The sequence below is a fragment of the Nicotiana tomentosiformis genome, chromosome 3, assembly GCF_000390325.3.
Source record: "Nicotiana tomentosiformis chromosome 3, ASM39032v3, whole genome shotgun sequence".
NCBI lineage: Eukaryota > Viridiplantae > Streptophyta > Magnoliopsida > Solanales > Solanaceae > Nicotiana > Nicotiana tomentosiformis.
The window spans coordinates 19,938,940-19,957,678 of record NC_090814.1 but is presented as its reverse complement, the minus strand read 5'-3'; the positions used below and the strand labels follow the sequence as shown (position 1 = coordinate 19,957,678).

Here is an 18,739-nt window from a genome sequence, read left to right as displayed (position 1 = left end):
ACAGCTCCCACACATCAATTAATATCAAACAACCTAAAGGGAAATCCACAACACAAGATTAGGCAAGCCACTTAGCTCAAACCGCTCAAATCAACTCGATATCACGTTCTTTGCATGAGTATCCGACTCCAAATAGCCCGAATCTATTCAAATTAATTTCATAAAATAAATATAACTACAAGTAACTAATTTAACTAATTAATTCGAAGCTAAAGCGTGAAATTAGGAAAACGCCCAAAAGGTCACCCCGGGCCCACATCTCGGAATCAGGTAAAACTTACAAATTTTGAACACCCATTCACTCGCGAGTTCACTCGAACAAAAATCATCTTAATTCGACATCAAATTCCCATTAAAATCTCAGATTTTCAATTGGGGAACCTTTTCCCCCATTTCCAAACTTCTACCCTCAAATTCCTTAATTAGACGAGGAAAACAATAATAGATTAATGTATTATGATCAAAATAGAGTTAGAATTAGTTACCCAATAGTTCTCCTTCAAAATCCCTCGAGAAATCGTCTCCCACCGAGCTCTAAATCGAATTGGTGAAAAATGAGGAATGAACCCTCGAAGCTGACTCTTCAACACAACGATTTCCGCACCTGCGCTCATGGGGCCGCATCTGCGGTCATGCACCTGCGAAAAACATCATCGCAGGTGCGAAGGTCACTTATACGGGCTGGGGCCGCATCTGCAGGCAATTCCTTGCACATGCGGTCCAAATCGGCGCATCTGCGCAGTTCACTAAGGCAGCCAGGCTCCGCACCTGCGCCCACGCTTTACACCTGCGGGCTCGCAGGTGCGGTCAAACTTGCGCACTTGCGCTTTATCACCAGCCCCACCAGTTCCGCATCTGCGCAAGCCTCCTGCACCTGTGGCTCTCGCACCTGTGGCCTCCCTTCCGCAGGTGCGAAACACCAGAACCAGCAAAGGCACCAAATTTTTCATAAGTCCAAATTCATTCCGTTAAGCATCCGAAACACACCCGAGGCCCCCGGGATCTCAACCAAACATACCAACCAATCCTAAACACCATACAAACTTAGTTGAGCCTTCAAACCACATCGAACAACACCAAAATCATGAATTAAGCACGGATTCAAGCCTAAGAATTTAAAATTTTCCAAATTCTATAAATGATGCCGAACCACATCAAATCTATTCTGAATGACCTCAAATTTTACACACAGGTCACAAATGATACTACGAATGTATAGCCACTCTCGGAATGCCATTCCGAGCTCAATATCAAAATTTTCACTATCGGCCGAAATCGCCGAAAAACTAACTTTCGTCAATTCAAGCCTAAATCTACTACAGACCTCCAAAACACATTCTGAATGCGCTCCTAACACCAAAATCACTCAACGGAGCTCACGGAGTCAACGGAATTCCATTCTGGATACGTCTTTATGCAGTTCCGACTACGGTCCAAACTCTAAAGTTTAAACTCATAACTAGGGACTAAGTGTCCCAAAACTCTTTGAATTCCATAACCAATCACTCCGGCAAGTCTCAATAGCGGAAACAAACGTGGGGAAAACAGTTATTAGGGGATCGAGGCTCAAATTCTCAAAATGACCGGTCGGGTCGTTACATCCTCCCCCTCTTAAAACAATCATTCGTCCTCGAACAGGTATAAAGACATACCTGAAACTGTGAAAAGATAAGGGTACTGGCTGCGCATATTCTGCTCGGTCTCCCAAGTCGCCTCCTCGACCGGCTGACCTCTCCACTGGACCTTTACTGAAGCAATATTCTTTGACCTGAGCTTTCTAACCTGCCTGTCCAAAATATCTACTGGCTCCTCAACATAAGATAGATCCTTGTCCAACTGGACTGAGCTGAAATCTAATACATGAGTCGGATCACCGTGATACTTCCGGAGTATAGACACATGGAATACCGGGTGAACTCCTGCTAGGCTGGGAGGCAAGGAAAGCTCATAAGCAACCTCCCCAACTCTCCGCAATATCTCAAAAGGACCAATGAACCTCGGGCTCAGCTTGCCCTTCTTCCCGAACCTCATGACGCCCTTCATAGGCGATACCCGAAGCAAGACCCACTCACCAACCATAAATGCCAAATCACGAACCTTACGATCCACACAACTATTCTGCCTGGACTGGGCTGTGCGAAGTCTTTCCTGAATCACCTTCACCTTATCCAGGGCATCCTGGACCAAATCTGTACCCAACAATCGGGCCTCGCCGGCTCAAACCATCCCACTTGGGACCGGCACCGCTTACCATACAAAGCCTCATACGATGCCATCTGAATGCTGGACTGGTAACTGTTGTTGTAAGCGAACTCTGCAAGTGGCAAGTATTGGTCCCATGACCCTCTGAACTCCATCACACAGGCACGGAAGATATCCTCAAGAATCTGAATCGTGCGCTCAGACTGCCCGTCCATCTGAGGGTGAAAGGTTGTGCTCAGCTCCACCCTAGTACCCAACTCCTGCTGTACGGATCTCCAAAACCGTGATGTGAACTGTGTACCTCTTTCTCAAATGATGGATACTGGAATACCATGAAGGCGTACAATCTCTCTGATATAAATCTCAGCCAACCTCTCAGAAGAATAAGTGGTCAACACTTGAATAAAATGAGCTGACTTGGTCAGCCGATCCACGATCACCCAAATAGCATCGAACCTTCTCAAAATCCGTGGAAGTCCAACTACAAAGTCCATGGTGATCCGATCCCACTTCCACTCTGGGATCTCTAACTTCTGAAGTAATCCACCCGGCCTCTTGTGCTCATATTTGACCTGGTGACAGTTGAGACACTTGGCCATAAACCCAACTATATCTTTCTTCATCCTCCTCCACCAGTAGTGCTGTCTCAAATCCTGGTACATCTTCGCGGCACCGGGATGAATGGAGTACCATGAGCAGTGGGCCTCCTCAAAAATAAACTCCTGAAGCCCATCTACATTGGGCACATAGATCCGACCCTGCATCCTCATCACACCGTCATCACCAATAGTCAGATCTCTGGCATCACCTCGTCGAACCCTATCCTGAAAAACTAGAAGATGAGGATCATCATACTGGCGCTCCTTGATACGGTCATAAAGAGAAGACCAAGCAACCACATAAGGTAATACCCGCCTAGGCTCTGAAATATCCAATCTCACGAATTGGCTGGCTAAGGCCTGAATATCCAAGGCTAAGGGCCTCTCAGCTGCCGGAAGATATGCCAAACTCCCCAAACTCTCTGTCCGGCGACTCAAGGTATCGGCCACTACATTGGCCTTCCCCGGGTGGTACAATATAGTGATATCATAGTCTTTAAGTAGCTCCAACCACCTCCGCTGACGCAAATTAAGGTCCTTCTGCTTGAACAAGTGCTGCAAACTCCGGTGATCAATGTAAATCTCACAGGGAACACCGTACAAATAATGACGCCAGATCTTCAGGGCGTGAACAATAGTTGCTAACTCGAGATCATAAACCGGATAATTCTTCTCATGCACCTTCAACTGTCTAGATGCGTAGGCAATCACCCTACCGTCCTGCATCAATACCGCTCCAAGGCCAATCCTCGAGGCATCACAATAGACAGTGTAGGACCCTGAACCTGTAGGCAATACTAATACTGGGGTTGTAGTCAAAGCTGTCTTGAGCTTCTGAAATCTCTCCTCACACTCTTCGGTCCACCTGAACGGAGCACCCTTCTGAGTCAGCCTGGTCATAGGTACTGCAATAGATGAAAATCCCCCCCACAAAGCGACGGTAATACCCCGCCAAACCAAGAAAACTGCAGATCTTCGTAGCTGATGACGGTCTAGGCCAACTCTGCACTGCCTCCACCTTCTTCAGATCTACCTTGATCCCATCACAAGACACTATGTGACCCAAGAATACCACTGAATCAAGCCAAAATTTAAACTTAGAAAATTTTGCATACAAGTTCTTCTCCCACAAAGTTTGAAGCACGGTCCTCAAGTGATGCTCATGATCTTTTTGAGACCGGAAATATACCAGGATGTCGTCAATAAACACAATGACGAAGGAATCAAGATAAGGCCGGAACACACTGTGTATCAAATGCATAAAGGCTACTGGGGCGTTGGTCAGCCCAAATGACATGACAAGAAACTCATAGTGACCATATCTGGTCCTAAAAGCAGTCTTCAGGATATTTGACTCCCGAATCTTCAACTGATGATAACCTGAACGTAAGTCAATCTTGGAAAACACTCTGGCACCCTGTAACTGATCAAATAAGTCATCAATATGAGGTAATGGATACCTGTTCTTCACTGTGATTTTGTTCAGCTGGAGATAATCAATACGCATCCGCATAGAACCATCCTTCTTTTTCACAAATAAGACAGGAGCACCCCAAGGTGATACACTGGGCCGAATGAAGCCCTTATCAAGCAACTCCTGTAACTGCTCCTTCAACTCCTTTTATTCAGGAGGAGCCATACGATATGGAGGAATAGAGATGGGCTGAGTGCCCGGCAACAAATCAATGCCAAAATCAATATATCTGTTGGGCGGCATGCCCGGAAGATTAGCTGGAAACACATCTGGAAAGTCTATCACTATTGGAACTGACTCAACTGTAGGGATATCAATACTGGCATTTCTCACATATGCCAAATACGCATCACACCCATTCTCAACCATTCGCTGAGCCTTAATGCGGGAAGTATACTCTAAGGTACCGCTCCACTCTAATCTCGGCACGCCTGGCATAGCCAGCGTCACGGTCTTAGCGTGACAATCAAGAATAGCATAATGGGGCGACAACCAGTCCATGCCCAAGATAACATCAAAATCTACCATACTGAGTAATAACAAATCGGCTTTGGTCTCAAAACCACTAAGAGTAATCAAACACGACCGATATATGCGATCCACAACGAGAGAATCTCCCACGGGAGTAGATACATAAACAGGAGAACTCAAAGAATCCCGAGATATCCCCAAATATGGAGCAAAATAAGAAGACACATATGAATATGTAGAGCCTAGGTCAAATAATATTGTTGCATCCCTATGACAGACAGGGACGATACCTATGATGACTGAATCTAAAGCAACGGCCTCTGAACGGGATGGAAGGGCATAGTACCTGGACTGGCCTCCCCCTCTAGGGTGACCTCGACCTCCCCGACCTCCACCTCGAGCTGGCTGAGGAGGTAGGGTGGTAGCTGGTGCTGGAAGAATGGCCGGAGGACCCGGTGGAGCACGTGGAGGCTGATAAGTCTGTGAAGGTGCACCCCTCCTAGCTCTGGGGCGATCTTTAACCATGTGACGAGTGTCACCACACTCAAAACAACCTCTCGGAGGACGCGACGGCTGAGACTGACTCGGATCTCGCCTGCTGGACTGCCGGTAATAGCACCTCGAGTAGGAGGCATACTGGATACTGGCGGTGCATAATAGGGCTCCTGAGGTCTAGGAGAAGCTGGAACACCGCTGGCTGCTGGAAGAGCTGAATGAACAGGGCGACTTACAAAACCCCTACCATAGCGTGTTGCTGGTGCACGAGCTCCTGAATAATGACCAGTCTCTCGAGACCTCTTGGCCTCTCTCTCCTCTCTGTCCCGGGCAAACATGCCCTCCACTCTCCTGGCAATGCTCACTGCCTACTGATAAGTGCTGTCCATCTCCAAATCCCTGGCCATACTGGTCTGAATACTGGGGTGGAGTCCCTCAATGAAGCAATGAACCCTCTCTCTGACTGTAGCAACCAGATCTGGTGCATGGCGAGCTAACTCACTGAAACGGACTACATACTCCGATACAATCATAGCACCCTGACGCAACTGCTCAAACTCTGCGCGCCAAGCATCCCTGAGGCTCTGAGGAACATACTCACGCAAGAACATCTCTGAAAACTGAGTCCAAGTGAGTGAGGCTGCCTCGTCTAGACTACTTAGCTCGTAGGCACGCCACCACTGATATGATGCTCCCCTCAGCTGGAAAGAGGTGAAAAAAACCCCACTCGTCTCCACAATTCCCATAGTGCGGAGAATACGATGACACTCCTCAAGAAAACCCAGAGCATCATTTGAAGCTAGTCCGCTGAAAGTAGGTGGGTGGTACTTCTTGTACCTCTCAAGTCTGAGTTGCTCTGCCTCAGAAGCAGCTACCCTGATCTCATGCTGAACCGGAGCCACTAGGGGGCATAGAAATATACTCTGAGGCCTGATCAACCTGGACTCTCTGCTCAGGAGTGCGGGATGCGGGAGTCTGTGCCCCTCCCCCGGCCTGAAATGTAGCGGGAGCTATCGGAAATAGTCCAGCCTGAGCCAGAGTGCTGAACATGCTCATGAATTGAGCTAAAGTCTCCTGGAGGGCTGGAGTACCAATAGGGATCTCTGGTGCTGGCCCTCCAGCTGGAGCTGCTGGGGGCTCCTCTGACGCAGCTCTCGCAGGTGCTCGGGATGCAACGCGTGGTCGTCCTCTACCCCGACCCCGGCCTCTGGCGGCTCTGATAGGGGGCTCGGGTGCCTGATCGTCGGTCCTCCCGGTATGGATCCTCACCATCTGTTAGAAAGAATAGAATAGAGTTTTAGAATTTTGATGTCAATAACTCGCACGACAAGGAAACCAAAGGAATATGATTGTTCTTAACAGCAACATAACCTCACGAAGATAATTACGGATGTCTCTGCACCGATCCGCGAGACTCTAATAAATCGGCTTGTGACTCGCGACTCTTTTGAACCTAGTGCTCTGATACCAACTTGTCACGACCCAAATTAACCCTCCGTAAGGTATCGTGATGGCACCTAGTCTTTACGACTAGGTAAGCCTAATATTACGAAATATATAAAGAAAATACAATATTTTAAAGATAAACAGCAGATTGTGAATAGCCAAGAATAGTACCACTCGGTATATACAAAATAATTTTCCAAGACCCGGAATATCACTAAGTCACAAGTTGCTATAATTTATATAGCTCTATACAAAAGTCTAAAGATAATAAAGAAAGTCTCTAGGTGAGGGAGTAGAAGGGGACTCCGAAGATCTGTGGACGCAAGTAGTAGTACCTTAAAATCCCCTAGAATCAGCACGCACTAACCCCGAGGCTGATAGCTCACACCTGGATCTGCACACGAAAACATGTGCAGGGAAGGGCATGAGTACACCACAATGGTACCTAGTAAGTGCCAAGCCTAACCTCGGTCGAATAGTGACGAGGTTAGGTCAAGACCCTACCGGAGTAAATATAATAAATTAAACAGCAAAAGATATAAGTAAAATTTACGGTAACACAGTTAAAGAAATTCTCAAAATTTTAACAGTTAAGAGAGCCCTCGGCTCAGAATAAGGTAAACACAGTGGGGAATCTCCCGGGATACCGTCCCGTAGTTCCAAATGAATATGCAGTACAGGGGGATCTCTCGGAATACGTCCGTAGTCCCAAAGTAAATATGCAGTGCTGGGGGATCTTCTGGAATACGTCCGTAGTCCCAATTTAAATATGCAATGCAAGATGAAATAGCAGGTATGGCATCGAGTTATACAGTTTATACTGAACACAGATAAGGAAAGTAGGGACTTAACTAAGCATGGCGCACAGAATGTCAAATAGGCAGTTAAAATACGTAAACATGCTTCTCTAGTCTAAGTTTAACAATTAAACGTATTAGTGCAATTTAATAAGGAAAAACAATTTATGATTTAGAAAGGAAAAATGGGATTTTTGCAATAATAGCTTGTGTACGTACTCATCACCTCACGTACACGGCGCTCACACATCAATTAATATCAAACATCCTAAAGGGAAATCCCCAACACAAGATTAGGCAAGCCACTTACCTCGAACCGCTCAAATCAACTCGATATCATGTTCTTGCCACGAGTATCCGACTCCAAATGGCCCGAATCTATTCAAATTAATTGCATAATGTAAATATAATTACAAGAAACTAATTTAGCTAATTAATTTAAAGCTAAAGCGTTAAATTAGAAAAAATACCCAAAACGTCACCCCGGAACTATGTCTCGGAATCGGGTAAAAATTATAAATTTTGAACACCCATTCACTCACGAGTTCACTCGAACAAAAATTATCTAAATCCGACGTCAAATTCCCATTAAAATCTCAGATTTTCAATTGGGGAACCTTTTCCCCCATTTCCAAACTTCTACCCTCAAATTCCTTAATTAGACGAGAAAAACAATAATAGATTAATGTATTATGATCAAAATAGAGTTAGAATTAGTTACCCAATAGTTCTTCTTCAAAATCCCTCGAGAAATCGTCTCCCACCGAGCTCTAAATCGAATTGGTGAAAAATGAGGAATGAACCCTCGAAGTTGCCTCTTCAACCCAGCGATTTCCGCACCTGCACTCATGGGGCCGCATCTGCGGTCACGCACCTGCGGAAAACATCATTGCAGGTGCGAAGGTCACTTATCCGGGATGGGGCTGCATCTGCGGGCAATTTCTCGCGCCTGCAGATACCGCACTTGCGGTCCAAATCGGCGCATCTGCGCATTTCACTAAGGCAGCCAGGCTCCGCACCTGTGCCCACACTTTGCACCTGCGGGCTCGCAGGTGCGGTCAAACTTGTGCACTTGCGCTCCATCACTAGCCCCACCAGTTCTGCATCTGCGCACTCCCTCCGCACCTGCGGCCTCCCTTCCGCAGATGCGAAACACCAGAACCAGCAAAGGCACCAGATTATTTCTAAGTCCAAATTCATTCCGTTAAGCATCCGAAACACACCCGAGGCCCCCGGGACCTCAACCAAACATACCTATCAATCCTAAAACACCATACGAACATAGTCGAGCCTTCAAATCACATCGAACAACACCAAAATCATGAATTAAGCACGGATTCATGCCTAAAATTTAAAATTTTCCAAATTCTACAAACGACGCCAAACCACATCAAATCTAGTCCGAATGACCTTAAATTTTACGCACATGTCACAAATGACACTACGAACCTACAGCCACTCTCAAAATTCCATTTCGAGCTCGATATCAAAATTTTCACTATCGGCTGAAATCGCCGAAAAACTAACTTTCGCCAATTCAAGCCTAAATCTACTACAGACCTCCAAAAAACATTCCGGACGCGCTCCTAACCCCAAAATTACTCAATGGAGCTAACGGAATTGACGGAATTCCATTCCAGATCCGTCTTCATACAGTTCCAACTACGGTCCAAACTCTAAGGCTTAAACTTACAACAAGGGACTAAGTGTCCCAAAACTCTCTAAATTCCATAACCAATGTAACAACCCAACCGGTCGTTTTAACTTTTAGAATCCCGTTACCCTAAATAAAACTTCTTGTATGTGCTTTAAATAATTTATAACTTGTGGGGATGATTGATTCGGGATTTAGAAGTGTTTGGGTTGAAATCGGAACACTTGATTCCTTAAGTTGGCTTTAAAAGGCCTTATGAGCAAACAAACTTGGATCAGTATTTTGACAGTTTTGGTAGGTCCGTATCATGATTTGGGACTTGGAAGTATGCCCGGAATCAAATTCCGAGGTCCCTAACCCGAGATATGGAATTTTGATGAAAAAATTAAAATGTTTAAGTTCAAATAGTGACCGGAAGTCTAATTATGTGAAAACGACCCCGGAATAGAATTTTGATGATTCCAACAGCTCCGTATGGTGATTTTGGATTTAGGAGCGTATTCGAAATTTTATTTGAAAGTCCATAGTTAAATTAGGCTTGAAATGGCTAAAAACAATAATTTATGTTTGGAAGTTTGACCAAGGAGTTGACTTTTTGATACCAGAGTCATAATCCAGTTCCGAAAATTTTTATAGCTCCGTTATGTCATTTATGACTTGTGTGTAAAATTTGAGGTCAATCGAAGTTGATTTGATAGGTTTCGACATCGAATGTAGAAATTGGAAATTTTAAGTTTCATTAAGCTTGAATGGGAGCATAATTCGTGGTTTTAGCGTCGTTTTATGTGATTTGAGGTTTCAAATAAGTTCGTATGATGTTTTAGGACTTGTTGGTATATTTGGTTGAGGTCCCGAGGGTCTCGGGTGAGCTTCGAATGGTTAACGGATCAAAAGTTGGACTTAAAATAGCTGCTGCAATTTTTCCTTTCTGCTGGAAATTCTGGCCCAAAATCGAGCTCACAAGATCGAGGCTGAGGATCGAGGCCGAGGATCGAGGCTGAGTCGAGGCTGTGGATCGAGGTTGTGAATCGAGGTTGTAGATCGAGGCCGAGGATCGAGGCTGTGAATCGAGGTTGTGGATCGAGGTTGTGGATTGAGGTTGTGAATCGAGGCTGTGGATCGAGGCCGAGGATCGAGGTCGAGGATCGAGGTCGAGGATCGAGGCCGAGGATCGAGACTGTGGATGAGGATCGAGGCTGAAGATCGAGGCTGTGGATCGAGGCTATGGATCGAGGCTATGGATCGAGGCTACCTGGGCAGAATTATAAAAGAGGGCATTCATCCCATTTGCCATTTTTAACAAATTGGAGCTTGAGTAGAGGCGATTTTTGATAGATTTTCAAGAAAAAGACATTGAGGTAAGTGATTCTAACTTGGATTTGGTCTATAAACATAAATATATCATTGTTTTCACCATTTAATTAGTGTTTTGAGATTGAGATTTGGAAAAAATTTAGAAATCTAAAAGAAACGAATTTTTGAGATTTCGGTATTGATTCGGAGTCGGATTTGAGTGAAACTGGTATGGTTGGACTCGTAATTGAATGGGTTATCGGATTTCATAACTTTTGCCAGATTCCGAGATGTGAGCCCCACAGACGAATTTTTAATTAATTTCAGGATTTTTATTAAAAATCTAGTATTTTCTTATAGAATTGATTCCTATAATTTTAGTGATTGTATCGAATTATTTTGGCTAAATTCGAGCCAAACAGAGTTGGATAATCGTGGAAAAGGCCTTATAGTGGATTAAATTGGAGCAAGACGAGGTAAGTCTCTTGTCTAATCTTGTGAGGGGGAAATTACTCTATAGGGATTAAATTGAATAATTATTTCTAATTGCGGGGGCTATGTACGCACGAGGTGACGAGAGTTCGTGCGTAGCTACTATTAATGCTAAAGTCCGGGTAGTTTAGGACTCAAAGCATGAATTACTTGTGTAAATTATATTCTTTATTAATTAAAATATTTGATGTATATATTGTGAATTGTTATGAAAGGTAGAAAAATATGAAATTTTCATATGTTTAATTTTTTTTTTTGTTTAGATTAATTAATTGTTGAAATAAATTGTTATCCTCTCGAATAAATTTTACAATAAATACTCTTATTCCGGAGGTACATAAGAAAATGTCCTCCTTTCTTGTGGATCGGGCCAAACGCCTCGGCATGATAGATGCATCTATGGATCGTGCCGCACGTCCCTCGGCAGTGTACACGAAACTCTGGATCGGGCCGTACGACTTCGACAGAAATCGTGCTTAATAATAATAATAATTACACGATACTTGGACAGTTTATTACAGCTTGTAAAGCTATTTGATAAATTGGAAATTTATTGAAATTGAATTGCAGCTTGTAAAGCTATTTGATAAATTGGATTTTTTATTGAAATTGAAGGATTTAATTAATAGATTAGAAATTATTTGAATTGAAGGAATTTAATTAATATATTGAGAATTATTGGGATTGAAGGAATTTAATTACTTCTGCTGGTTCAATAAAATTATTGTTAACTCTGTGAATCACGTTGATATAAATATTTCTATTTTCATGATTATTTAATATTATTGACCCATAGTGAGTGTCATAGTCGGTCATCTCGTCTATACCTCTTCGAGATTAGACTTGATACTTACTGGGTACACGTTATTTTCGTACTCATACTGCATTTGCTGCATATTTTATTGTGCAGGTACATATATGTATAGCGGCCTTGTGGGCGCAGAGGTGTGGTTAATAATTGTGGGGACATAGGCGAGCTGCATTCTATATTACGATCCGCAGCTAACAGAGTCTCTTTCAGAGTTATTATATTTTCCTGTCTAATTTGTATTCTAGACAGATGTTGTATTTTATTTTAATTCCCTAATAAATGCTCATGCACTTGTGACACCGGGTTTTGGGATGATTATGGGTTGCACTGTATTGGGAATTTTTAAAGATATTAGTACGTATTTGGTAAATGTCATCTTCTGTTATTTGATTGAGGGGAACAACTATGACTTCAAAAATATTAAAATGAGAATTTATTTAGTATTTATTGTTTGCTTGTCTGACAGCGGTGTCCGGCGTCATCACGACCTATAGGTGAAATTGGGTCGTGACAACCAATTACTCCGGCAAGTCTCAATAGCGGAAACAAACGTGGGGAAATTAGTTATTAGGGGATCGGGGCTCAAATTCTCAAAACGACCGTCGGGTCGTTACAACTACAAATGTGTCAGTCTTTCAACGGGCAAATGGAATGTGTGCGTCTTCGGTCGCCACCGCTCTATCAGGGTCGTGATCAACGACCAATCGAGCTACAGCCGGCCGATCTCCACAATCTTATAAAAGCCCGTATCCTAGAGGCGTCTGACTATACGGGGATGGAGAGCGCGGTACCTGAGAAAGCCCCACATATTGTCTACTCTCCTGGTGCGGAATGTCTGGGCCGGTAATTGTCCATCCCATATGTAGGACGACCTATGACCCCCCTGTAACAACAATAAATCCAGGCTGGCAGGTCCAGGATACAAAGGCGGAACCTCCATGTCGTCTACTGTAAATTAAACAAGATTAATTACATTATTTTACTTTAATATATTAGTTTTATTATTTTACATGTTAGTTTTATTATTTTATATGTTTTTTTATAAATTAAATAATTAATTTTCATAATTATACAAGATTTAATTATTAAATATTTACATATGGGTTTCGGCCTCGATATTTGAGGCCCAGTAGCACCAAGATATCCTGAATTTCTGTTGTTTTCTCATGTTATTTTCTTATGATCGTTGATTAGAATTGCACAGAGTTTGTGTTTGAACTATCAGCTATTTTGACGTATTTTTGGGTATAATAGATAATATGTTAGTTTTATTATTTTACATGTTAGTTTTATTATTTTATATGTTTGTTTGTAAATTAAATAATTAATTTTTATAATTATACAAGATTTAATTATTAAATATTTACATGTGGGTTCCGGGCTCGATATTTGAGGCCCAGTAGCACCAAGATATCTTGAATTCTTGTGTTAAGGATGAGAAAATTTTCTCGATTTATCACTCAACATGTCTGTTATTTTAAATGTTAGTTTATTATTTATATGTTAGTAGTTTTATTATTTTATATGTTAGTAGTTTTATTATTTTATATGTTAGTTTTATTATAATATATTTTTATTTATGACTCACTTATTTTTTACTATAATAAAATTAAATAATTCATTTTCATAATTATACAAGATTTAATTATTAAATATTCACATATGGGTTCCGGAATCGATATTTGAGGCCCAGTAACACTAAGATATCTTGAATTTTTGTTATTTTCTCGTGTTATTTTCTTACGATCGTTGACTAGAATTGGACAGAGTTTGTGTTTGAACTATCAGCTATTTTGACGTATTTTTGGGTATAATAGATACTTAAATGATTAATTTCAATAACTACAAAGATACTACGCTAAAGGGCACTATATTTTACTACGCTAAAAGGGCACTACATTACAAATATAAGCACTACATTAGGCCACAAGATACCACTAGAGGAACTAAAGTAATAATTTATCTATTTTACTAATCTTTAAGAAAATAAATAATCTAAACCAGATAAAAATAACAAATAAATTTAATCACAAAATATTCACGAAAATATATATACCACAGTAAAAAGTAACTTATTAATATTTTTTTAACAACTAATAATAATTTCTCTATTTTTACTAATTTTTTTAGCACACTAATATCATAGTCCGGATAAAAATAACAAAATAGTTAAATTGCAAAACAATCACGAAACAACATAGAACACATTAAAAATAACTAATATGTATTTTTTATACGAGTTTCAACAAAAACTTAAGTTGGAATATCTCGATTTAAGGTTTTAGGAAAGTTGAAGATTTGGCGATTTAGAGCTGAAACGAGCAACCCACAACGAGAGAACGCCTTAGCTAGGATGTGGGACCGAGGATCTTTACTTTTTGTGGGACGGGTGGGGTCTACTCGAGATTTTTTGGTCGTTAATGGGGGGGACTGGTTTTTTAAGTTTTGGTTTTAATAGGGGGAGTTCTGGTTTGGTGGGGAAGGGAAGGGGACGATTTATTATGTAGGTATTGCACCGTTTATTAAGGCGCTATACTATAGCGCCTTAATAAACGGCGCTATACTTACCCGTCTTTTCTTATTCACATATAACGTCCATTTAAAAGGCGTTATATGTATTTTGATCACTAAATTATTTTTCCACCTATTTTTTTGTCTTGAGTCCAAAAACTCATTATTTTGGTTCTGGATGATTGAGAAGAGGATCAAAGCTGAAAGAGGAAAGGCAGTGATTCAATTTTAGTGATAATTAATGGTGATGTTTCACTAGAAAGGAAATGGAGAGGACAAATTGCTAGTCTGTAACCTACCAAATATATTAAACTCAATTACCACGTTTTTATTTTGTAGCTAGTGTGATATTGAAATCTACCCCATAATTATCGAATATTTACAGCTGTAAAGCCAAAAGAGCATAAGCCAATTTCGTTCCTTCAAAAACCACCAACCATTCACTCACACGTAAAAGAAACTTATTCCCAACTTGATGTTTGTACCACCGATGAATTATAGGTGTTTGTAGATACATTTTTTTTTTTTTTACTTAATAATGGTTAATTTATTCGTAACTGTTTTATTTTTATCATTTCTTGTACCGAAAGTCTATTAGAAATAACTTTTCTATACTCATGGTAAAAATAAAGTCTGTATACACAACACCCTCCTCATATCATACCTGTGGAATTATTGTTGTTATTGTAGTACTTAATAATGGTTAATTTGTTTTTGTTAACTCCATATATAATATATACTTGATGATTAACAAAATTACAAATCAGTAGAACCCTGGTGCTCTCGGATAGTGCAGTAGCTACGCCTAAATTACTATTACAGACATTTGTTTGTCTTTCAAACGTAGTTTTAGAATGTTTGCCCAAACTGTGGATTCAAACATTAGAGGAGCTATCAAAGTAATGATTAATTACTACTCCATATGTTTCACATTATGTGATACAATTACTATTTAAGATGTTAAAAGATTTTCTTTGACAATATTTTTTTCAAATACTTTTTAGCCATAATAAATTATTAACTACTTTGATTTATAATACTTTTTATTTAATTTTTTAAATATATAAATTTTATTCCAAAAAGTTTGAACATTTTGAGTCCGCATTCACATTGAAGGTTAGTTACTTTGATCCTCATATTTCGAACTTTGTCCACATAAAGTGGAAAGGGGGAAGTATATATTATCGCTTAATTAAATAACTTAATTATGGTAAGCTGATAGTAAACACCAAATATATTTTTACCTTACCCAACCCCCCTCGCTCTCTCCGCCTGTCTCGCACACAAGGGAAGGGGAAATAAGGAAAGGGATTACAAGATAGGTAACTTTTTTCTCTTCCTTAATTAAAATCATCTTTTAATTATTTCTTTCTATAGTAGTGTATATGCATTCAAAAGTAGTTTCAAGTCTATTTATTACTCCTTAGTCCGCTAAACTTTCTCCCCTGTTTTTATAAATCTCTTGATTTTCCGGTTGACCGAGTCTCTTGCGGAAGAGTTTTCGTTGGTTTTCTCTTTTATCCAGTCGGTAATTTTCATAAACGTATATGCATGATGTGACTATTCAATTAGTTGGGTTTAGTTTGTGGCTTTCTTCTATTTTTTTTAATCAAGAAAATTGTGGTTTAATGTTTGATTGATGCAGGTGCATATTTTGGAAGATGGATTCGGGCGAGGCCTTTGTTCCGAGGAGGCGGACCAGACAACAATGGGATAAATACTTTCTTGAGTTGTTTGAGAAAAAGAAGGGGTTGAGTCAAAGTGGTAATCCTTCCGAGACTTGTTGGATGAAAACAGAAGATGAAAAAAAGGACAAAGGAAAAAACAGTGTGAACGATAGGAAGAAGGTGAAAATGTTTGATGATAAGGAAGGTAGTGAAAGAGACATCATTATCATTAAGTAGACTGAGAAGGGCTTAAGTATTTTCTTTTAGTAGTACTTGTAATGGTGATAAGTTTTAACAGGAACAATGAAATCTATTATAGTTAAGGCTACTTCCTCCGGTCCATTTAATTGTCATGTTTCTTTTTCAACTGTTCCTTAAAAATGTATTACTATATCCTTATTTACTCATCACATTAGGGCTAAATGAGAAAGAAAAAAAATATACCTAGATTTTCTGAAATTACAAGTATTTTTTACCAGTTACTTTTAATAACCACGAACACTAAATGAACCGAAGGAAGTATTTATTACTGTTTTTTCCAAGATGATTGTTACAACAACAACAACAATCCAGTATAATCTCACTAGTGGAGTATGGGGAGGGTAGTGTGTACGCAGACCTTACCTCTACCCTGAGGTAGAGAGGCTGTTTCCGATAGACCCTCGGCTTCCTCCCTCCAATAACTCTCACCTTGCTTCTAGGGTGACTCAAACTCACAACATGTTGCTCATCAAATCAAAAGCTTCTGAATCCTGTTATTGTATAACATGTTCTTCAAGCTATATACTTCTCCGTTCACTTTTACTTGACACGTTTTGATTTTTTTACGCCCCCTTGAGAAATAATAAATGAAGTGCATAACTTATCATAATACTCATATTAATTGATGCATATTTTATTGGATTTGAGAAAATGATTTGAAATGAGTAATAAATATTGTGGGTATAACAAGAAAAAAAAATTGTCATTCTCTTGATATGCGTAAAGTGACAAGTAAAAATAAAAATCTATTTTTAGTATACATGTCAAGTAAAAGTGAACGGACGGAGTATCTTATACTAGCACTTATTTTTTGTTTCTCTGTCCACTAAATTTTATACATATGAAAAAACACCTAGGTTTTTTCGTCTCTTATAAATAACTAGTATTAGCACCCGCGCGGATGCGCGGACACTAATCATGTCAAATATTTAAGTTATTTGGATTATATGTAAATAATCTTAAAATTTAAACTTTCTCAGTAAATATAGATAATCATTGAATATTAATAATAAACACTACATGAAAAAAATTAACCATTTCTTCTATTTTTCTTTTTTGATACCATTCTCGCCGGTGTCATTGGATCCTAAGTAGTCGGGAAGCAAAATAATAACTCGTATTTATGGCAAAACAATCAAATATTGAGACTATGAATGACTCTTTGGATACGACTTGACTCTTTTACTACTACTTGAACTCTTATTTTGTGTGTTGATATCTCTTAAAAAATATTTCTTTTTTAAAATTTCAGTTTCCAAAACTTAATTTTTCAATAATAATTATTTTTATAATAATATAAGTGAAAATATTATCCTTAATGCAAAATTCATTTTAGTTGACTATCTAAAAATTTTAAAAATTCTTTAGCCAGTGAATTATTTTTTCCAGTATGACTCCATTTTGATATTTGACATTAACCATGTTAAATATCTGAGTTATTTGAATTATATGTAAATAACCTTAAAATTTAAGCCTTCTAAATAATTATAGATAATCACTAGATATTAATTAAGAAACACTACATGAAAAAAGACTAACATTTTATCAAATCTGGTAGTGATAATTTTATTTTTGCACTATTCTCATTTGTGTCATTGGAATCTAAAAATAGCCATAAAGCGAAATAATAACTCATATTTATGGCAAAGCACAAAGGTTGACACAATATAAACTATTCTTTGGTTACGACATGACTCTTTTACTACGACTTGAACTTTTATTTGGTATGATATTATCTTTCAAAAAATATTTTTATTTTGAAATTTTAATTTCTAAAACTTTATATATATTTCAATAATGATTCTCTTTATAATGATGCAAGTGAAAATATTTTCCTTAATTTAAAATTCACTTTAATCGGCTATCTAAAAATTTAAATGATTCTTTAGCCGGAAAAACTTTATTTCAGTATGACTCCATTTTAAGTTTATCGATATCTCTAGCCACAGATTTTGAATTTTTAATACCCTATATATACAAAAAATTTGTTCTTTGAATCACTAAATGTTAAATTAGTTGATTGTTATTATATAACATTGCATATATTGTCTTAAAATTGTCAAGTAGTTTATTTTTCGATACCATACTTGGCTTAACCTCAATACAAACTACTCAAATTGCATTTAAATTAAAATTTGAATATCATATCAGTTTGTTAGTAATAGTGATTTTTTAAAAACGACACACAATGTAAATAAAAAAAATATTCTAACATATCCTTATCTTATAATCTATGTATTTGAGTTGAAAAAAATATTTGAAATCGATGAGATTAGCTTCCAAATTTTTTATATTCAACAAAGAAGAAGCATAAGAAGAAATTCGTTGTCATCTCTTATTTCTGTTTTTAAGATCTTTCATACATTTTTTTTCAATATTTATTTTCTTTTATCTTACTTTTTATGTCATTCTTTTGTAACAAAAAAATAATTTATTTCACTATAAAAGGATAAGTTTTAATAGAAATTGTCTACATAAGAACTTTTTTATATTTTTAGTCTTTAGTTGAAATTCTTTCATATTTTTCTTTTGGCTTTATCTAATCCGCCTAAATAGGTGCACTCGA

The 18,739-nt window shown here is 39.0% G+C and overlaps 1 protein-coding gene and 1 long non-coding RNA gene across 2 annotated transcripts; one reads left to right on the top strand and one right to left on the bottom strand.

Annotated features, from left to right (window-relative positions):
- Positions 1-5,609: 5,609 nt before the first annotated feature.
- LOC138907456 (uncharacterized) lies at positions 5,610-5,987 on the bottom strand. Its single transcript, XM_070198054.1, has one exon. The coding sequence runs from the start codon at positions 5,985-5,987 to the stop codon at positions 5,610-5,612; it is 378 nt and encodes a 125-aa protein (XP_070054155.1).
- A 9,344-nt stretch (positions 5,988-15,331) lies between these two features.
- LOC104110910 (uncharacterized) lies at positions 15,332-16,254 on the top strand. The gene is made up of 2 exons (XR_689557.4): positions 15,332-15,567; positions 15,891-16,254. It is a non-coding gene; the product is annotated as an uncharacterized lncRNA (long non-coding RNA).
- Positions 16,255-18,739: the final 2,485 nt, after the last annotated feature.